This window comes from Nansenia antarctica, assembly GCF_963989245.1.
Source record: "Nansenia antarctica genome assembly, chromosome: 7".
Taxonomy (NCBI): Eukaryota; Metazoa; Chordata; class Actinopteri; order Argentiniformes; family Microstomatidae; genus Nansenia; species Nansenia antarctica.
In genome coordinates, this window is record NC_137677.1 from 32,847,379 (window position 1) to 32,870,584 (window position 23,206).

Below are 23,206 nucleotides of genomic sequence, written 5' to 3' on the forward strand. Positions count from 1 at the left end.
CAGACTGAGCATCCTTTCTTCGAGTGGGACAAGCTTCTACCCATCTGCTGAACCTGTCTACTACAACTAGCATGTACCTGTATCCTGCAATAGGTTGAATCATGTCCACATAATCAATCACTAAATGTTTCATTGGCCCGTTTGGGGTAGGGATATGCCCAGTTCCCACTGGTATTCCAGGTCTGATATTGTTCTTCAAACAGACCACACATTGACCAAGGACATGGTCTATTTGTTCCAACAAATATGGAGCCCAAAAACCATATTCCTTGGTGATCTTGCGTCTTACCTCCCCCCTGGACACATGTGCTAATCCATGAGCTTCCTGTATCAGTACGCCTAATAAATCTGGGGGTGCCACAACCAGCCCCTCATGATTTCTCCATAGACCTGTGTCATCCTGACTAGCTCCTCTTGTTAACCATAAGTTTTTGTCTAGCGCATTTGCCTCACTCTGTAACATCAACAAATCCTCAAGCGTGACCATGCCCTGTAACTGTACTTCATGTGTGACCAGCAGAACTTTACCTGCTTTGTCTGCTCCTGTAATAGCTTTGGCTGCATCATCTGCAGCCCTGTTACCTTGTGTGACATGTGATGAGTCAGATCTGTGTGCGGCACACTTTACTATGGCTAATTCCCTTGGTTTCATCATGGCTTGTAACAGCTTCATGATTTGAGCGTGGTGCTGAATAGGCGAACCATCAGTTTTCTTAAAACCCCGTCCCTTCCATACAGCTCCATGTAAATGACACACATTGTGGGCATAGGCAGAGTCGGTGTATACTGTCACTCTTTGTCCGGTTCCCAAATTGCATGCCTCTGTGAGGGCAATCAATTCAGCCAACTGAGCTGAACAAGGCTGAGGAACAGCCTCGGCTTGTTCCACACTGAACCCCGAATTTTGGGATCGGACTATGGCATACCCGGCACGTAAATGTTCTCCTACCCGGTAACAAGATCCATCAGTCCAATACTCAACGTCAGCTTCCTTTAAAGGCAAAGCTAGTAGATCTGCTCTAAGCTTAGAGTACCTCGTAGCTTCCTTCACACAATCGTGTGGTTCCCCATCTTCTGGGGTTGGCAAGGTCTCTGCTGGGTTAAGTGTGTTACATCTTAGTAAGGTTACATCTTCCCTTTCCAACATCCTGTAATAATCCCTAATCCTAGGCATCGTCAAAGTGTACTTGCCTTGATTCAAGAGGTTCCTTAGACTGTGGTGGCAGAGAATGGTAATTGGGTACCCCATTGTTAAGGCTGTTGCCTTCTCGTACATAAGATAAGCCCCGGCCATTGCTCTGTAACATGGCGCGAAACCCATTTCTACCTCTGAATATGCGACAGAGTAATAGGCTATGGGCTGTGGACTAGGTCCAATGCCTGTTGGTTGCGTAAGAACAGCGCAGGCATACTTCCCCTCGGCTGAAGAAGAAACATACAATCCAAATTCTTTGGAATAATCTGGAAGCGCTAAAGCTGGCGCTTCTTGCAATTTGTGTTTAATTGTCTCAAACGCCAAATCAGCTTCCCTTGTCCAAGTAATGCAAGATTGGAGGTTATCGCTACCTGTTTCCTTAATCATCCCCCTCAATGGAGCAACTAGTCTAGAGTAATCCTCCACCCATGCTGAACTATACCCAGTAATGCCCAAAAACATCATCATTTCCCTAACCGTTCGTGGTTTTGGAGCCCTCTGAATAGCTTCCAAATGTTCATTTGTGACGCTGCGATGTCCCTGTGTAATGGATTGTCCTAAGTAAGTTACCTTTTCCTGACAATACTGTAGCTTCTTTTTAGACACCTTGTGTCCCTTCTCCGCCAAAACCTTTAACAGTTTAACGGAATCCCTGTGACATGTTTCTTCATCTGGGGCACAAAGGAGTATGTCATCCATGTACTGAATGGCAGTACTACTTATCATCTGTTCTAACCCGTCTAAGTCCTCCCTTAAGACCTGATTAAAAACATGAGGACTGTGTTTGTACCCCTGTGGCATTCTGGTATATTGATAATGCTGACCTTTGTAGGTAAACCCAAATAACCCTTGACTTTCTACACTAAGAGGTATAGAAAAGAAAGCCCCGCATAAATCAATCACTGTAAATACTTTGGCTGTAGATGGAATCTGAGTCAACAGCACATGAGGATCAGGAACTTCAGCTGGATAGCTGACGACTACCTCATTCACAGCCCGTAGGTCATGTACCAGACGATATGAACCATCAGGTTTCGTCACTGGCAGAAGAGGTGTATTGCTTAACGGATATTGAGTTATCTTCAGGACTCCTGCCTCTAACAGTCCTTTGATCTGTGGCTCAATTCCATCAATTGCTTCCTGTTTCAATGGGTATTGGTTTTTCCAAGGGGGTTCTGCACCCAGTATGAGTTCAACTCTCAATGGACGAGCTGATTTCACAAATCCAATGTCTGTACTGCTCTTTGCCCACAGGTCGGCTGGCACGTTCTGCATCATTTCTTCTCTGAGGTCTCTGTCAGCTTGTACAGGAAGGATTAGCTGGTTCATTAGCTTCACAGTCTGCGGATGTCCTATTCCTTGAGCAGAGATCATCAGTTTTGTGAACTGTCCATCAATGCTCCTCCAGATAGCAGGGTTTTCTTTTGTCGTTACAAATCTGGCTTTTTCTGAGTCTGCCATCATTGCCCCTAAATGCTTCTGCTTATAGTGTTCAGATATCATAAGTGTCACATGAGGGATGCTACCCTCAATCTTATGCTCCTGATCTAGATAAGTATCACTGTTTATCTTCATAGCCACTCCCTGAGGGCCTAGGATTATACAACTTGCACTAAGCTGTACCTGTTTTGGCTGATGCTCCAGCCACTCATCTGGGGTTGCATCTGCAACTTCTCTAAAATACTGGAGTGTACAATGCAATGGATCAGTAGGCCTTCTGGCCTCTGCCATGTGTGCCAGGATATAATTGTCCCACATCCTTGCTGGTTCCATTAGGTCTGGGCTAAGCCCTCCCACCCAATATACCATAGATGCGTTGTTGTCCATCATGACAGACAGTTGTCTGTTCTCTTGTGGCACTGTCACCTGACAGCCGTCCGGTGTGCATTTCACGGTACAATTTAACTGGCATAGTGCATCTCTCCCTAGTAGCCCTATTGGCGTGTGTTCTGATACAAGTATTGACAGATTTGCTCTCTGTCCTTTGTACTCTAAGCTTACAAGCTCAGTAGTAGGGATCAGCTGTTTAATTCCCTCGAATCCGATTGTCTTCACATATCTCCCAGACATAGGAAGGTGCGTGGCGTCTTCAGGCTTCAGACAGGTGTAGGCTGCTCCACTGTCCACCATCAATTCTAATGGACGTTGGTTGACCGACACCCATATTGTAGGTTCATCTTCAGGCCTGTTTGTCACCACCAGCTGGCACCCCCCTTTCGGATCTTCTGGGCACCCCTATAGCGCAGCTGCTGGGCCTCCATAGGGGTTCACCACTCCTGGAGCCGGTGCAGCAGGGGGCTTATTTCCTCCTTTCTGTTTCCCCCCTGCGCCCCCCTGGTTCTTCTTAAAGCAGGTACGTTTTAAGTGTCCATACTGGCCGCATACGAAACATGGTCCTAGTACCCTCCTCGGTGCTGTGGTCCATCCCTCTTGTGGTGGTCCTTGGCCAGGCTGGTTGTATGGAACCACTTGCACCCCTGGTGGCCCCTGTGGGTATGGATTCCCCCCTTGTGGCCCCTGTGGGTATGACTGGGGAGGGACTATTTGCAGTTGCTGTGGCTGAGATGAGACCTGTAGGGCTATAGTCTGCTCTCTCTCTTTGGTTTTCTTGCCTTCTGTCAATTGCACTTGAGTTAGTTTTCTGAGTGAGTCCTCGTCTTGTGCCTTCTGCGCCTGAATCTTCTTTCTAAATAATTCTACTTGGTGTGCTATGTTGTCTATATAAACAGCCTTGCTCATGTGTCGTAGGCCCACCACTTCTGCTAACTTGTTCTTAACTGGGGTAGGGAGACCTTGTTGAATCTTTTCCCTGATTATGGCTTTTTCTAACGGGTTATCTTCGGCATCCTTCCCTGTCACACTTCTCCATTGAGAGTGCACACGGGCAACGTACCCCCGGGGATTTTCATCTCCCCCCAGTGGCTTCACAATGACATTGTCTGGGTGAATGTGAGTAGGGTATGTTTCTCTGATTGCCTTCCACAGCTTGCCTCTGTTTGCTGCAAAGAGTTCTGGATCATAAACGGATGTATCGATATATCTATGAAGTCCCGCCTTCATCAATATTTCCTGCATGGTGTCCAATCCTGTAATGGTAGCTAAGAGTCTTTTCAAATCCCCCATAGCAGCGTGCGTCCCTGTCAATCTCACGTCGACTTGCGCCGTCCAAGGGTGGCCTCCATCTTCCAGGACTGGGAGTTTTTCGATCACTTCTGACAGATCCGTATGATTCCAAGGACGATATTCCATCTGGTTACCTCGAATCAGCACTGGGAAGTTCCCCTGAGTTTCCTCTTCTTCCGATGCTGTTTCATAATCGCTTACTTGTGGCTCTTGTGGCTCCGTCTTTACTTCCCGCCTTGGTGTCGCTTCCCGCCTTGGTGTCGCTTCCCGCCTTGGTGTCGCTTCCCGCCTTGGTGTCGCTCCGGACCTTGGGGAGTTCAACCGGGATGCAGGTGATGCTGCCGCTTGAGATTGACGACACGTTTCTCTTTCTACGTCTAGGTCCTGCAGCTGTTGTCTGTAGTCCTCTTCGTTTCTTAGGATTTTCGCACGGAGTTTTCTTGCCCTCCTTTCTCCCTCCTCTTCATCCCTGTCTTCCTGCAGCTTCTTCTTCTTTTGCTCTAAGCTTTCTCTTCTCTTCCCTGCCTTCAGAGACTTCTGCTCATCTTCAGAACTATTTTCTTCTTTTCCCTTCTTATAGCGTATTTTCCCTCCCTGCTTTTCGGCCCTGGCTAGTAGTTTTCTTATCGGAGAACTGTAGCCTCCTTGTGCATTGCTGTCATCACTGGAATCTTTGCCATCTCCTCCACTGCCATCTTCACCGTCATCCGTCTTGTCCCTCCTGTCGTCCCCTTTTCCCCTCGGCTCCTCCTTCTTTTTCGGTTTGGCACCTGACCTGTTCTCTGGTTCGAAGTCCACGGTCACTTTCGCTCTTCCCCTCTCCAGTACATTGTCATCCTTATCTTTGATAGTGAAGGTTCCACTCGTACTTAGGACAGGGACCTGAGGGTAGATCCGCTGAGAATTGTCCTCCAGTCTCTTGGCATAGGGAGGAGGACTGGAGATTGGAGCTGTGTGTGAGAATGGAATGTTCACTTTCTCTTCCATTGCTTTGGCCAATTCATCTCTTTTTTCTGGATCCATGTGAGCTGTTTTCTCTTTCCAAGCTAATGCTACTTTCTGCCCCTCTACCTTGAAGAGGTCTAAAATAGCTAACTCTAACCTGCGTTTCTCTGATCTAATCTTTCCTTTTTGATGCGCCTTATGTACATTGATAAGTATCTCCAATGTTGCAATTAATTGTAAATCAAAGGTGCCCTCTGCTGGCCATGGTTGTTCAATGTCTGCCCAACGAATATTCCATTTCGTTGATATCTCGCTAATCTCCTTAACAAGAGGATTCATTTTTTCCACTATAGCCACAGGAGATGAATTTGCTAATATTCCCTTGGCTGTATTAACAGCCCTCACAATGTTACTGGGTTTGGCTCCCATGTTTGAAGTATTTATACTGCTTAATATGCTGAAAATATGCTATAAGGTGTACTTTCCTTACAACCCACCTTCTGTTGCTGTATCTGCTAAACAGATGCTAGTCCAACTCTTAACTGTGTCAACTGTCCACACAGAACACTACAACTCCGGAACAACGGATTGTTTCAGTGGTATTGTGTATTATTGACTTAAATGTAATCTATGTGTATGCGTTTTAATCTACATGGTTTTTTCCCTTATTATGTATGAATGTGTCACTTAATTGCTCAATCAATATTAATTATAGTTCAGGTCAACTTAATTATTAAACTACAAAGGCTGTTCAACACAATTATCAAATTACAAAAAGCAGGTCACGCTTTAAGTCTTTCCGATCCACAACCCCTTGCTTGATCAATCCTCAGATAGAAACTGTTCTGCTATTCTTTAATCAAGAACTGTGAAAAAAAGAACTTAACTTCAAATAAAAAGATGTAAAACACGAATATTAATCACGACCTGTAAAGAAATCGACTTGTCATTGGGAAGGAATAAAATGATTAATTATTCATTACAATCTGTAAGGAAATCGATTTGTTATTTGAAAGGAACAAAATGATCAATTATCAATTACAATCTGGAAGGAAATCGACCTGCTACTTGGAAGGAATGCACAATCAACTAGACTTAGTCATTTACACTTCATTGATGAAATCCTGTGGAAGAAAACGTCATCCCTAGACCACTATAAACCAATTGCTCAAAGTTTTGTGAAAACTGAAAATGAAATAATCTGAATAATTAATTAAATCAATTTGTAATTACTTAAATTAATTGAAGTAACCCTCCATTTATCATTGTAAAAGACTATATCGTCGACCTCAGGCGGATGCACTGATGGAGAACCAGTGGTCCAGTGTGATTCGTATTCCGTCCACTGGAGAGCAGCAAACAATTAAAAATGTCTTATATTGTTTCATCCACTAGAGGGCAGTACACAATTAAAAACGTCCTATCTTATTTCAACCACCAGAGGGCAGTAAATAATTAAAAACGTCTTATCTTATTTCAACCACCAGAGGGCAGTAAATAATTAAAAACGTCTTGTCTTATTTTATCCACCAGAGGGCAGTACACAATTAAAAACGTCCTATCGTGTCTCGACCAGTAGAGGCCGCCACACCGAAGATGTTTTACAGAATGACTACCTTACCTAAAACTCTCAATCTATCTTTTTTATTTTTACAATCTAACCCTAAATCAATTGTTAAGTGAAATGAATGAATGATTCGTTAGACTTATTCACTATATCATCATATACATTGATTTAAAACTTATGGAATCAATCAATTGTTCTGGGAAACAGAAAATGAATGCTCTGAATAATTAATTCAACTGATAAGTTAATTCAACTACGTTAAATCTATGTAATGCAACAATCACATGCAACGTGTCTGTATGTTTGAACAACAGAAGAAGAAGGAAGAGAGGGAGGGCCTTTGTCCTTCTCTGTGGGGAAACCCCCGCGTGTTTGTAGCCTGCTTTAAAACAATCTCTTTAAACTTATTTGAAATACCCCGAGATCAATTCACTCTATCTCTATTTTTATCAATCCCAGTCTATTTGTATGGTTTTATCGTTATCTTTTAAGAGATGAGTACTGACATTTATCAAAACCCGCGCGTGTGTATTTGAAAAAAAATGAATGTCAGGGGGAAAAACCAAGACTGTAAGATTAATCTTCACAACACTGCTTTTCCACAATAATTATTATTCTCCACGACACAGCAATTCTCAAGATAATCTTATTCAAATACTTCTAAAATGGCACATGCTTTTTACTAGGCCCTGTGTGTCCACTAATCCTGCCTCTGTCTACACAAAGGAAGAAATTGGCGCCAACTCAGACATGCATTCACACACAGAAAAACTAGCGCCCTTAGTATTCAACCAGCGGCCTTCTCTGACATGCGTTTCAGACAAAGGAATAATATGGCGCCCTTTTCAACTAGCCAAGTTTCTCCTCCGTGCTCCCAAGTAATTTAACAATGCATATCTCTAAAATAGCACGGACTCTGCTCTTTCAAACTAGGAATTCCAATTCCGTACCATTTGAATAAAGCTATTTTACACTCCACCAGACTATTGCCTGACACAAATCACATTTATTAGCCTGCTAGAAAAACGTCTTCCCCTAGCTTGTGCTAATACCTTGTTCTTACAACAAGACTACAGCAGCTGTTCTCTGCTATACCACAATAATAACCACATACACGATAAAAATCGTACAATTAAAACACTTTTCTCAATACAGGCTTTATAACCCGGCTCTCTCTGACTAATCTCGACCCAGTTATATATTAAAGAGGATCCGTTTAAAATATAGCCCCGATTTACACAGTCTAATTTGCACAGCTTCGCCTCGTACTCACTGTTCCCCTGAAGAGATGCAGAACGACCGATCATCCAGAGCTATTAAAAAGGGTCCCTTCGTGGTTGCCACTTATGTAGAATATTTTCTCTGTTTCAGTGATAAAAGAAGGTCCAAAGTTTTAAAAGTATTTATTCAAAAAAGGTTGGGTCTTCAGATTACAGGCACACTGAACAGTCACACCGTGAATCGAGATAGTCAAGAGCAGGGCGCTCGCGCCTCTGCACAGAAGTCTTATAGCCCTCCTCCTAGGCCTCTGATTGGCCCAGACCCTCGGGGGCGTGCATATGCGTGTGTGTGTGACTGCGCATGCGCAACAATTCGTGTGTGTGTGTCAGTACATGTGCGACAACTCGTGTGTGTGTGTCAGCACATGTGCGACAATTGAGATCGTTCGTAAATGAAATAATAAAGTATTCAATAAAGTGTATTTGAGGTAATAAAAATATACGTGTAATATGTGTAAAATATACGTGAATATATGTGTAAAATATACGTGAATATAAGAAGGCCATTAATGTGTAAAAATATACTACACTAGTTAACTAGGTAACAATGTAAAGTAGTGTTGTAGTTAACTAGGTAACAATGTAAAGTAGTGTTCTAGTTAACTAGGTAACAATGTAAAGTAGTGTTCTAGTTAACTAGGTAACAATGTAAAGTAGTGTTCTAGTTAACTAGGTAGCAGTGGGGATTACTCACCTAATTCATTGCGTTGTTGCAGTATTTTGGCTCGACTAGCGAGTTTGTGTTGTAATTCTCAACAACGTTGAAATGTAGTTCCGTGTTTCAAAAGAAAAGTCTGACCATTTTGATTGGTTGCTGACATGCGGAACAAAGCATTAGAACGTGTCACATATAAACGCTGATGCTGAAATGCTGAAAAAGCTGGAAAAAACCCCAGAACCTGTCCCGTGTAAACGTCAGCTGATGAACGTGCTGAATGTCTCTCCCCCTGTAGCCCGCCAAGAAGAAACAGAGGGCGGCGGTGATCGAGTTCTTCATAGACGTGGCCCGGGAGTGTTTCAACATCGGCAACTTCAACTCCCTCATGGCCATCATCTGTGAGTGTCTCAGTCTCCGGGTCCACTACAGCACTCGACAGTACTGACACACTACTGACACAGTCTCCTGGTCCACCACAGCACTCTGCAGTACTGACACAGTCTCCTGGTCCACCACAGCACTCTGCAGTACTGACACAGTCTCCTGGTCCACCACAGCACTCTGCAGTACTGACACAGTCTCCTGGTCCACCACAGCACTCTGCAGTACTGACACAGTCTCCTGGTCCACTACAGCACTCTGCAGTACTGACACAGTCTCCTGGTCCACTACAGCACTCTGCAGTACTGACACAGTCTCCTGGTCCACCACAGCACTCTGCAGTACTGACACAGTCTCCTGGTCCACCACAGCACTCTGCAGTACTGACACAGTCTCCTGGTCCACCACAGCACTCTGCAGTACTGACACAGTCTCATGGTCCACCACAGCACTCTGCAGTACTGACACAGTCTCCTGGTCCACCACAGCACTCTGCAGTACTGACACAGTCTCCTGGTCCACCACAGCACTCTGCAGTACTGACACAGTCTCCTGGTCCACCACAGCACTCTGCAGTACTGACACAGTCTCCTGGTCCACCACAGCACTCTGCAGTACTGACACAGTCTCCTGGTCCACCACAGCACTCTGCAGTACTGACACAGTCTCCTGGTCCACCACCGCACTCTGCAGTACTGACACAGTCTCCTGATCCACCACAGCACTCTGCAGTACTGACACAGTCTCCTGGTCCACTACAGCACTCTGCAGTACTGACACAGTCTCCTGGTCCACCACAGCACTCTGCAGTACTGACACAGTCTCCTGGTCCACTACAGCACTCTGCAGTACTGACACAGTCTCCTGGTCCACTACAGCACTCTGCAGTACTGACACAGTCTCCTGGTCCACCACAGCACTCTGCAGTACTGACACAGTCTCCTGGTCCACCACAGCACTCTGCAGTACTGACACAGTCTCCTGATCCACCACAGCACTCTGCAGTACTGTCAAGTTATCTGTGGTTTTCTGTGCTTCCCCTAACTTGAAAGGGCTTTGACCGTTTGACCAGAGTTTCACTGGGACTCCACTCTTTCTGCATCCAATGACCAGACAGAAATTATCTTTCTCCTTTTATTTTGGACTTAATTTTGTCTCTTTTTTCATCAGATTTATAAGTTTAGCAGTAGTAGTAGCAGGTGAAAAACCTTTGAAAAGGTATAAACACAAAATAAGCGGCTAAGAAACAATATGAAGGAATTTACAATGCAATGAAACATTTTTACAAGTAATGAAATAGTTTTCCCAAAATTATGTACCGCCCTTTTAACTTTACCATAAACTGAACAAGATATCAAACAAACAACAACACACAGCCAAGTCATCTCACCGTCAGCCACTCTGGTCTCTGTAAACAGTTGGTTTGAGCACAGCACTGCAATAGTACATGTTCCTATCACAGTGTGTTTGTTGAACTGTGAGACTGCCCTTTATAGGGAGTGGTGATTGTTCAGGTGAGCTGCTGGGTGATTAGTGAATTGACTTCAGCTGTGTAGGCCATGACTGTCATCTCATGTCTCTCCTCTGGGGGGAAATGGGGGCCAAAAACCCATGTTGGGATGGCTGAGTTTCTCTAGGGAGGGGAAATTGGGCTCTCCTTCCCTGCCTGTGAAGGAATGGCACTGTACTTGGTTTCTTGTTGAGTTTGCCAAGACACCTCCCACTCGATCTTTCCATGGATTACCAGGAAGATCGCCGACTGTAGGCAAACTGTAAGGGCACTGGGACGTTGAAGTTGTGGTTCTGCCAAGGTTTATTTCTGTTCCTCAGCAGGTAGTAGGACCAACAGTACAGAGTCCTGGTCTTTGTAGACCACCAGCCTGTCAGTGGTGGAGTTTGGAAAGATTGCTCCTACTTGTGCTGCAAGAAAAATGTCTCTAAGGGCATCTTCTCTCTCTTGTACAGAGATGGCTCCTCCTGAGGAGACTGCCTCCCACTTTGGGCTGTCCAAGGCCTGATCTCGTCCATGGAACCTTTTTGCTGCTCTCCAGACCATTGCAACTGTTTTGACCAGTCTGGTCAGAACACTGAACCGTTTGACGTCCAGAAGATCTTGAACAACTGACCTTCTTGGCGGTCTCCCCTGTTCCATCTGGATTTGGTTCTGATTCCATGAGGGCTCTTTCTTTTCCGGGGACTGTTTCAGAGCCTGGGCCCTTGTCAACACAGCAGCAAATGCTTTCCTCTGCAACTTGTTGATGCTTTCTCTGGCGGTGGTTGCTAGTTCCTTAGCGGATTTGGTTTGCCACTCACTTTCTGGCAGACTCAGGAACTTGGGTCCATTTTGCCACTCTGAATGTTCATCCAGATCCTGGGGGCTTGCTCCTCTGGTAATCCCATCAGCAATGTTTTGAGACCCAGGGATCCACCACCAGTCCTGAACTGCTGTGCTGCTTTGAATCTCTCCAATCCTATTGGCAAAGAATGTTTGGTAGCCATAGCTTTCTCGCTGTATTGCTCCAAGGACTGTTTGACTGTAGACCAAGTGAAACCACCTTCCAACTTGGATTCGGCTGTGCCGCTCGAAGAACTTCCTTAGCCGTGAGGCGAACGCTGCTCCACACATCTCTGCTTTGACAGCATCACCTTTGTGGTCCAAGGGAGTTAGCTTTGCCTTGGATTCCACCAATCTGATGATGGAACCCTGGTCTGTGGTCCATCTTAGGTACATCACTGCTCCATAGGCATGCTCACTTCCATCAGAGAACGTGATTGCCCATGGTGGTTCAGTAGTGAAGCCTTTGGGGGTTAGAACTCTGTTGAATGTGACCTTGCTGAGTTGATGGTACTCCTCGAACAGGTTGATTGCATCTCCTCTGAGGCCATCTGAGAGTGCAATGTCCCATGTGTCCTTGACCGGACCGCTTTCAGCTTTAGCCTCTTGGAACGCTCTCCGTACCAGAATAGCTCCCTTCTGCTTGGCAGGAGTTACTAGGCTAACTGGGTCATAAAGTGCTGACACTTGACTGAGAAGTTCTCTTCGTGTCAGAGGGTTTGGTGTCTGGGTTCTGATTTCCTCTTGCTGAAGGTCTTCACCCAGTCTCATCTTTTGCTTTCTCTTTGAGAAGTTGATTCCGATCATAACGTGGAGCTTATCTTCCTCGACTCTGTAGCCCAGGCCAAGCGCCTTGTTGTCATCATCACACATCTGGTTTGGTAAGACCATGGTCGTTGCCTTTGCCCTTTCCTCTTCACCAGTGTGCTCCTTCCTCCCACTTTGCCCAGAAAGGACCCATGGCTTTAGCTCAAAAACTCCAGCCCTCAGGATCCTCTCCACATTGGCTGTGATGATCTTTAGCTGGTCTGGGTTGTTGTGAGAAGTGAGGATGTCATCAACGTAGCTGTCATTGTGAATCACTAGACGCTCCTCTTCAAGATGGGCAAAGAGAGGGAGGTTAGCAGTTTCACGCATTGCCAGTTGCGCGATGCACCCTGCTGGTTTGTCTCCAATGTTCACTCTTGTGATTGCATATTCTCCCAGCTCTTCATCCTCAGCGTCTCGCCAGAGGAACCTGTGCAGGTGCACTTCTTGGTCTTCCAGCCAGACTGAGTTGTACATCTTTTTTATGTCACCCAGGGCAGCGAATACTCCACCTCTGAACCTGAGAAGCACAGCTCGAATCTGGTTGAGAACGTCGGGGCCTTTCATCAGCAGGTCGTTCATGCTCACACCTCTGCATCTTTGGCTGCTGTTCCAGACGATTCTTACCGGAGTTGTGGCAGAGTGTGGGTTAGGGGCAATGAGGTGACTGAGGTACCAAACTGGTCCATCCCAGTTGGTGATGGTGTCTTTAGGCAGTTTGAGCGCAGCTCTTCGACCGACCATGTCATGCACCTGTGCAGCGTATACCACTTTCCATTCAGGTGTTTTGGCTAGTCGCTTTTCTGTTCTGAGAAATGTAGCCTCAACTGTTCTCTTGTTGTTCGGTAGGGAGACCGGGTCTTCCACCCAAGGATACCTGGCATGCCAGTGTGGCTCCTTGCTGTGGTTGTCTTCGGTGACATAGGTGAGACCGTTCCTTACCACTTCAAGCTCTCTCTCCTCTGCAAGAGTCATTTCTTTGCCGCCAGGTTGACATTTTCCACAGCGGCAGCCTCCACACTTTGGATCACATGCTGCGCCGATACTGTCCCATTTCCACCACTCTAGGAAGTCCCGGTTGGTGGTTGAAGTGCTTGACTTCTGGAGCGTGGCGTGAACTTGAGTGTTGGGATGTTTCTTTGAAACAGGGCCAGTGAGTTCCTCATACCTCACAGAAGCAGTTCTCAATGATCTTGCGAAATGTGCTTTGGACATGTGGGCTGACACGGTGAGGTCTTCGAAGAGCTCAGGATGACTCCCTCCCACCGTCATCCCCAGTGGTCCATCCCACAGCACAAGGTCTCCAACAACTTTGATCCTTTGAGGTGCTAGCTGGCCTTCTCTGTGGCTTATGAGCAGATTGATTTCCCCGGGCCTTGTCAGCTCTCCAAGTGGGATGTCTGGAAAGAGTTTCTGGAGCCGTTTGGGATCAACACTTTTGTGGAAGTCTGCAATACTGTCAAGACCATAACATACCAATTGGTGTGATTTCAGAGTGCCTTTGGGAGTTTTCACCCTGATCTTCAAGAGGTACCGCTTTGTCTCCACAATGGCCTTCATTCCTCCAACACCATGGACAATGAGAGTGATGTCTTCACTCCTGAGGTTCAGTTTAACTGCGGCCTTGTGAGTAATATAATTAGTGTCAGACGCCAGGTCGATTAATGTTCCAACCTTTTCTCCAGCATTTGCTGTGACCTCCAGAAGCATCATGATCACTGGCAGCTCCTGCAATCCACTCTCCACTAGAAGGCCTGGTTGCTTCTTTGTGGTGCTGAAAGCCTTTGATGTAGCATTTGAGAACACATCATGAAACTGTTTTGCCAGCTCTGGGGAAAGCTTCCTTACAAACCCCTCTTGTTCCTCTGTGTACTTTCTCCTGCTTTTCACATCCTCTGAACCAGGTCCGCTCTTTTTCTGTGATGAGTTATTCTTCTTGTTAGGACAGAGATAAAAGTGATGCTCAGGAGCATGTTCATCCTTGCAGGCATGGCTGGTGCACAGGAAGTCATCTCTGCAGTATGAACTGTCATCATGAACTTCAAGACATCTCTTGCATGCTCCCAACTTCTTAGCTGCAGCCTTCTTTTCTGCTAGCTTCAGTGACCGGAACTGCATGCAGAAGTAGAGCTTCTCCCTGTGTTTCCCATCTCCACAGACAACACATCCAGTGTGTTCGTCGCCTGCCTTGGTGGATTTTGTTCTGGCCTGTCTTGGCTCAAACTTGGTCTCTCTCCTGCTTGGTTCTTCATCCCTCAGTTGTTCAAGCTGCTCATATATGCTTTCTTGCTCTTTGAGAAATGTCAACAGGCTGTCGAACCGGTTGCCTGGAGTCACGGCATTTCTTGCCGCATAGACAAGCCATTCCTTTTTGAGGGATTCTGGGAGTTTTCCCTCGATGGACTTGGTCACAAGAGGGTTTTTTATAGCACCAGTGTCTCCAAGCTCAATCAGATCTCGAAGCGCCTTCTCCACAGCTTGGATTAGTTCCACGACTCTCAGTGGTTGGTTACTTCTGACGGGTGTCATGCCCTGCAGCTCCTCCACTATTTCAATAGCAATGGATGTCCGATTGCCATAGCGGTTCTCCAGAACACGGAAGATGTCATCAGCAGCACTGTGAGTAGTGAGGCGAAGGTCTCTCATGATCTTGTCATCAATACTGTCCAGTAATTGGGCCTTCTTCACCTCCTTGGACCCAGTCGGTTCACCCTGCCTCTGGAGTGCTTCCCAGTCCTTTCTCCACCTGTGGAAGTCACGTTTGTTGCCAGTGAACTTGGGAAGGGCCGTTGGTTTCAGTTTGATGGTTGGCACAGGATGACTGGGCGTAATCGGTTGTCTTCTGGCTTCGTCCTTTATCCTCTTCTGTATGAAGTCAGCCTTCTTGGAAACCAGATTGATGGCCTGAAGTTCCAGATCTTTTAAGTTATTCTGGATTCGTCCCTCTTCTTCAGGGATCCATTGTTTCCACCGTTTGTGCACCTCCTTCGCTGTCTTCACCAGTCCTTCCAGGTGGTTAAGCATGAATTCATAACCCTCCTGGTTCATATCCTCCTCACTGGCTTCCACCGCAGTAGTGCGCCTGCACTGCTGCTCTGCTGCCTGTAGAATTATGGACATTTCATCAGCTCCAAAGTTGTCCCACAGGGCCGTCTGGAGTAGACTTTTAACTCTCTTCAACTTCAACACACACTCAGTCGCAGTCTTCGCCAGATCGGCAGTTTGCACTGCGGTCAGCTCAGTCTCTCCCTCTGCCTTTGCCTTTGTGTGAAGTTGGGCCTTCACATTGTCATTGGCTTCCATGACTTTGTCAGCTGCTGTTGTGAGTGCCTTGAAATTGTCTCTGAGTTCCTCCTCAGACGTGTCCTCATGGTTCCTGGTAATGCTGTTGACCAGACGAGTGAATGCTGCTTTTGCTGTCGTTCTCTCCGTCTTGAGCTGCTCAACAGTGGCCATATTTGGAGTTGGTTGCAGGCGATGGTTTGAGTGAGGCCTTGTGATGATTTAGTTGAATGTGAACTTGGATGTCCAGGGTCCCAATTTGCTGCTCCTGCTGTTTCAGTTTGCTGGCTTGAGAATCCTGGTTTTCCAATTCACTGGTCTCCGTTTCCTGGTTGTCCAGTGGGAGAGCGGTTTTTCACTGTCAAGTTATCTGTGGTTTTCTGTGCTTCCCCTAACTTGAAAGGGCTTTGACTGTTTGACCAGAGTTTCACTGGGACTCCACTCTTTCTGCATCCAATGACCAGACAGTAATTATCTTTCTCCTTTTATTTTGGACTTAATTTTGTCTCTTTTTCATCAGATTTATACGTTTAGCAGTAGTAGTAGCAGGTGAAAAACCTTTGAAAAGGTATAAACACAAAATAAGCGGCTAAGAAACAATATGAAGGAATTTACAATGCAATGAAACATTTTTACAAGTAATGAAATAGTTTTCCCAAAATTATGTACCGCCCTTTTAACTTTACCATAAACTGAACAAGATATCAAACAAACAACAACACACAGCCAAGTCATCTCACCGTCAGCCACTCTGGTCTCTGTAAACAGTTGGTTTGAGCACAGCACTGCAATAGTACATGTTCCTATCACAGTGTGTTTGTTGAACTGTGAGACTGCCCTTTATAGGGAGTGGTGATTGTTCAGGTGAGCTGCTGGGTGATTAGTGAATTGACTTCAGCTGTGTAGGCCATGACTGTCATCTCATGTCTCTCCTCTGGGGGGAAATGGGGGCCAAAAACCCATGTTGGGATGGCTTAGTTTCTCTAGGGAGGGGAAATTGGGCTCTCCTTCCCTGCCTGTGAAGGAATGGCACTGTACTTGGTTTCTTGTTGAGTTTGCCAAGACAAGTACTGACACAGTCTCCTGGTCCACCACAGCACTCTGCAGTACTGACACAGTCTCCTAGACCACCACAGCACTCTGCAGTACTGACACAGTCTCCTGGTCCACCACAGCACTCTGCAGTACTGACACAGTCTCCTGGTCCACCACAGCACTCTGCAGTACTGACACAGTCTCCTGGTTCACCACAGCACTCTGCAGTACTGACACAGTCTCCTGGTTCACCACAGCACTCTGCAGTACTGACACAGTCTCCTGGTCCACCACAGCACTCTGCAGTACTGACACAGTCTCCTGGTCCACCACAGCACTCTGCAGTACTGACACAGTCTCCTGGTCCACCACAGCACTCTGCAGTACTGACACAGTCTCCTGGTTCACCACAGCACTCTGCAGTACTGACACAGTCTCCTGGTCCACCACAGCACTCTGCAGTACTGACACAGTCTCCTGGTCCACCACAGCACTCTGCAGTACTGACACAGTCTCCTGGTCCACCACAGCACTCTGCAGTACTGACACAGTCTCCTGATCCACCACAGCACTCTGCAGTACTGACATGTCCATTACAACATATCACATGAACTATGGAGAGAATACCAACCACTAGGGGACAAACATTACGCAACATATCTTCAGACCTCTACTCATCCAGACGGGTGTTTTGGACGGAGGTGACAAGTCTTTATTTCATGGCATAGAGATCATTCATAGAGATCATTCATAGAGATCATTCATAGAGATCATTCAATGAAGAATGTAGTAGTGGGGCGGGTGTGGAGCAGGAGGTAGAGCCGGCGTCTAATGATCGCAAGGTCGGCAGATCGGTGGTTCGAACCCCTGCTGGCCACATGTCGAGGTGTCCTTGGGCAAGACACTGAACCCCCAACTGCTCCCAATTGGGGTGTGAATGTGTGTGTGAATGGGTGAATGAGAGGCCGTTTTAAAGCACTTTGGAATAAGGCGCTATATAAGTCAGTCCATTTACCATTTTCACATGCTTCCTTCCTACCACAGCGGGGATGAACATGAGTCCCGTGTCCCGGCTGAAGAAGACCTGGGGCAAGGCCAAGACCGCCAAGTTCTACATCCTGGAGGTAAAACTCACCACCTTTGCGTTTGCTTTGATTCAGAGCGAGTTTCTCCCCTATTTGGTTTGAGGTGCACCAACATTCAAATAAGCATATCTTCTTCAACTATGACCTTGCCCTAGATGAGGACCTCTTCACCAGACCCTGTCACATGTTCTCATTTACTCAACAGCACCAGATGGACCCAACTGGAAACTTCTACAACTACAGGACAGCCCTGAGAGGAGCGGCCCACCGCTCCCAGACCGCCAACAGCAACAGGGAGAAGGTAGCCATCGTAACACATCCTAACACATATTATACAACAGATAGATCCGGCCCATTGTCTCTATTGGTCAGTCTGGTCCATTGTCTCTATTGGTCAGTCTGGTCCATTGTCTCTATTGGTCAGTTTGCGTTCCAGCCGTGCCGATATCCATGATATACGCACGGCTAAATGGAATGCTGACACATCTTTTCATATTACTCCGCGTTTGTATATATTACCGTTATCGAAGTTACATTCTTACCGTTGCTTAGCAACCGATAAACAACTGTTCAGCATGATGAATACACTTACAATAAAACATAAGTTCCATTAAAATACATTAATTAAAAGTTTATCTTGTCTTTCTTTTGTGAAATATTGATAGATAAATGTGGTAACCGTTGTATAAAAGCCTTATGGAAAGAGAAGCCGTGGTATATCGTGGATATCGGCACACAAAAACACACAACGTATTTAACATTGTACAGGAGATTTCTTACAATGTAGTCTATCCCCCCTCCAATCTACTGTACCTCACTAAGACTTTTCTTCATCTGTCTCTTTATTTCTCTCTTTTCTAGATTGTGATTCCGTTCTTCAGCCTGCTGATCAAGGACATCTACTTCCTGAACGAGGGATGTTCCAACCGCCTCCCCAATGGCCATGTCAACTTTGAGGTAAGAAACACGTCCCCTGATGTGATGAAATGTGTCAACACGACCTCCTCTGATATCACCTGCCATTCAAGTAAGTAGCCTTAAGAACCGATGGTTCTCGAGCCTAATGGTCCATAGGGTTAGTGTGTGGGCCATTCATGAACATACTGTTCAATTAGATCAGATCAACAAGATGAGTCCTCCTCTCCCCCTCCCCCTCTCTCCCTCTCTCTCTGATGTTTGTTTTCTAATCTGACGTTTTCAGAAGTTTGTGGAGTTGGCGAGGCAGGTGGGAGAGTTCATGACCTGGAAGCAGATGGAGTGTCCGTTTGAGCAGGAGAGGAGCATCCTGCACTACCTCCACACTGCTCCTATCTTCAGCGAAGACGGTGAGACCTTTAGCCTTAGCCTGGTCCCTGCAGTCCAGATGAGACCTTTAGCCTTAGCCTGGTCCCTGCAGTCCAGATGAGACCTTTAGCCTTAGCCTGGTCCTGCAGTCCAGATGAGACCTTTAGCCTTAGCCTGGTCCCTGCAGTCCAGATGAGACCTTTAGCCTTAGCCTGGTCCTGCAGTCCAGATGAGACCTTTAGCCTGGTCCCTGCAGTCCAGATGAGACCTTTAGCCTTAGCCTGGTCCTGCAGTCCAGATGAGACCTTTAGCCTGGTCCCTGCAGTCCAGATGAGACCTTTAGCCTTAGCCTGGCCCTGCAGTCCAGATGAGACCTTTACCCTTAGCCTGGTCCTGCAGTCCAGATGAGACCTTTTGCCTTAGCCTGGTCCTGCAGTCCAGATGAGACCTTTAGCCTTAGCCTGGCCCTGCAGTCCAGATGAGACCTTTACCCTTAGCCTGGTCCTGCAGTCCAGATGAGACCTTTTGCCTTAGCCTGGTCCTGCAGTCCAGATGAGACCTTTAGCCTGGTTTAGCCTGGTCCTGCAGTCCAGATGAGACCTTTAGCCTGGTCCTGCAGTCCAGATGAGACCTTTACCCTTAGCCTGGTCCTGCAGTCCAGATGAGACCTTTACCCTTAGCCTGGGCCCTGCAGTCCAGATGAGACCTTTAGCCTGGTCCTGCAGTCCAGATGAGACCTTTAGCCTTAGCCTGGTCCTGCAGTCCAGATGAGACCTTTACCCTTAGCCTGGTCCTGCAGTCCAGATGAGACCTTTACCCTTAGCCTGGTCCTGCAGTCCAGATGAGACCTTTTGCCTTAGCCTGGTCCTGCAGTCCAGATGAGACCTTTAGCCTGGTCCTGCAGTCCAGATGAGACCTTTAGCCTTAGCCTGGTCCTGCAGTCCAGATAAGACCTTTAGCCTGGTCCTGCAGTCCAGATGAGACCTTTAGCCTGGTCCCTGCAGTCCAGATGAGACCTTTAGCCTGGTTTAGCCTGGTCCTGCAGTCCAGATGAGACCTTTAGCCTGGTTTAGCCTGGCCCTGCAGTCCAGATGAGACATTTAGCCTGGTTTAGCCTGGTCCTGCAGTCCAGATGAGACCTTTAGCCTGGTCCCTGCAGTCCAGATGAGACCTTTAGCCTGGTTCCTTCAGTGCAGATGAGACCTTTAGCCTGGTTCCTTCAGTCCAGATGAGACCTTTAGCCTGGGTCCACCCTGACACCCTGAAACAATCAAAGACACGCTGAAACACGCAGAGACAAGGAGAGACACGCTGAAACACGCAGAGACATGCAGAGACGTGCAGAAACACCCTGAAACACGCAGAGACATGCAGAGACACCCTGAAACACGCAGAGACGTGCAGAGACATGCAGAAACACCCTGAAACACGCAGAGACATGCAGAGACATGCAGAAACACCCTGAAACACGCAGAGACATGCTGAAACATGCAGAGACATGCAGAAACACCCTAAAACACCCTGAAACACGCAGAGACATGCTGAAACACCCTAAAACACCCTGAAACACGCAGAGACATGCTGAAACACCCTGAAACACGCAGAGACATGCTGAAACATGCAGAGACATGCAGAAACACCCTGAAACACGCAGAGACAAGGAGAGAAATGCAGAGACACCCTGAAACACGCAGAGACATGCTGAAACATGCAGAGACATGCAGAAACAAGGAGAGACACCCTGAAACACGCAGACACATGCAGAAACACCCTGAAACACACAGACACATGCAGAAACACCCTGAAACACGCAGAGACATGCAGAGACACCCTGAAACACGCAGAGACATGCAGAAACACCCTGAAACACGCAGAGACATGCAGAAACACCCTGAAACACGCAGAGACATGCAGAAACACCCTGAAACACGCAGAGACATGCAGAAACACCCTGAAACACGCAGAGACATGCAGAAACACCCTGAAACACGCAGAGACATGCAGAGACACCCTGAAACACGCAGAGACATGCAGAGACACGCTGAAACACCCTGAAACACGCAGAGACATGCAGAGACACGCTGAAACACCCTGAAACACGCAGAGACATGCAGAAACACTCTGCAGTCAAACACGGCCACGTAGAAACACCAACATGTGCTGGAACCTAAAATGAACCTTATCAGTACCTGTACACATTTTTTTAAAAGAGCTTAAAACATTCCTTTACTGGAAGGCTTTCAGCTGACATCTGAGCTTGTGACATTCCTTTACTGCCCCCCTCTGAGGCTGGTTCCTCTCAAGGTTTCTTCCTAATTGGGAGTTTTTCCTTGCCACTGTGCCCAGGGGGTCTATGGTCGGGTCAATAAAAGTGTTTTAATTGGTTCGTCTCTCTAGGAGGGGTTACTGAGGCTTGCTATGGAATGATCACTAAAGAAATGTTTATTTTATTTATCTTGTTAAATATATTTATACTAATTTGTTTTTAATTTTTCATCTATGCTGTTGTATTTATCTGTTCTTGTTTTAATGCTTCAAATGTAAAGCACTTTGAGCTGCATTTTATGTATGAAGGTGCTATACAATAACGTTTATTATTAGCATTATCATTCTTTACCTCTCTCTCTCTCTCTCTGTTTCTCATGGCAGGACTCTACCTGGCGTCATATGAGAGTGAGAGTCCAGAGAACCAGGTGGAGAAGGACAGGTGGAAATCACTCAGGTGAGTCACGTGACATCACACATGACGTCACTCAGGTGGATACATGACATCACTCAGGTAGATACATGACGTCACTCAGGTAGATACATGACATCACTCAGGTAGATACATGACATCACTCAGGTAGATACATGACATCACTCAGGTAGATACATGACGTCACTCAGGTAGATACATGACATCACTCAGGTGGATACATGACATCACCCAGGTTAGACACATGATGACGTCACTCAGGTAGATACATGACATCACCCAGGTTAGACACATGATGACGTCACTCAGGTAGATACATGACATCACCCAGGTTAGACACATGATGACATCACTCAGGTAATTACATTAGTGATAATAAGCTTCTCTCTCTCTCCCTCCCTCCCTCCCTCTCTCTCTCTCTCCCTCTCTCCAGGTCTACTATTCTGGGGAAGACATGAGTCCGCTGGGCAGCTGACCCCCCCCCATCCCCCCAGCGAGGGAGTGTACACATTGCACTAAAAACAAACTGTGAAGGAGCCTAGCTGGTACTTAGGTGTTTGTTGTGTTTTCTACATGAAGAGATGAACAGGATTCATCACCACTCCAACAGGAACAGAACAGAAGAACAAGGTGTAAAAGTGAAGCTGTTGACACTGGAGCAAAACGCCTTGGCAAATGTATTTGAGTTGTACATTGGGTAAGCCTGCTGTATGTCTGAGTTGTACATTGGGTAAGCCTGCTGTGTGTGTGGTAGGGATAGATGTATCTCTGCTGTGTGTGTGGTAGGGATAGATGTATCTCTGCTGTGTGTGTGGTAGGGATAGATGTATCTCTGCTGTGTGTGTGGTAGGGATAGATGTATCTCTGCTGTGTGTGTGGTAGGGATAGATGTATCTCTGCTGTGTGTGTGGTAGGGATAGATGTATCTCTGCTGTGTGTGTGGTAGGGATAGATGTATCTCTGCTGTGTGTGTGGTAGGGATAGATGTATCTCTGCTGTGTGTGTGGTAGGGATAGATGTATCTCTGCTGTGTGTGTGGTAGGGATAGATGTATCTCTGCTGTGTGTGTGGTACAGGTGACAGGGAACAACTTTTTAAAATGAAATTCCTATTGATGTTGTTGTTATTATTCTCCAACTCTCTTTCTCTCTCTCACTATATCCCCCTCTCTTTCTCTCTCTCTATATATATCCCTCTCTCACTCTCTCTCTCTCACTCGCTTGTTAAGTCGTGACGTGTTTCCGGGTCCAACGTTGGCTGAGGCGCTGTCTTCGAAATGCCGAAATAATAATAATAATAAATTATATTTATATAGCGCTTTTCCGAGGCTCAAATACCCTGACAATATGGAGAAAACGGGAAAGTGCTGTGTCCCTTGTTGTATGAATAGATCCGAGTCTAAAAAACGATTAAACTGTCATTCTACCGCTGTAGTTCACAGGTACTCTGGTGCGGGGAATTTCTGGTTTGGACTCGGAAATGGCTAAACGTCACTTTTGACGTCAGACTTAACAAGCGGATAACACCACTC

General features: G+C 46.5%; 1 protein-coding gene across 1 annotated transcript in view; it reads left to right on the forward strand.

Moving 5' to 3' along the window:
- The window catches only part of LOC308162522 (ras-GEF domain-containing family member 1C-like), a gene marked incomplete at both ends in the record, with an annotated part of 46,349 nt that extends 24,216 nt beyond the window's left edge, over positions 1 to 22,133 (forward strand). The window contains 7 exons of the mRNA XM_080536670.1: positions 9,064 to 9,166; positions 17,653 to 17,732; positions 17,899 to 17,994; positions 18,555 to 18,650; positions 18,895 to 19,018; positions 21,627 to 21,699; positions 22,109 to 22,133. Of these exons, the coding sequence (XP_080392796.1) occupies positions 9,064 to 9,166; positions 17,653 to 17,732; positions 17,899 to 17,994; positions 18,555 to 18,650; positions 18,895 to 19,018; positions 21,627 to 21,699; positions 22,109 to 22,133 (597 nt within the window). The remainder of the gene's footprint in view (positions 1 to 9,063; positions 9,167 to 17,652; positions 17,733 to 17,898; positions 17,995 to 18,554; positions 18,651 to 18,894; positions 19,019 to 21,626; positions 21,700 to 22,108) is intronic.
- Between the last annotated feature and the right edge of the window lie 1,073 nt (positions 22,134 to 23,206).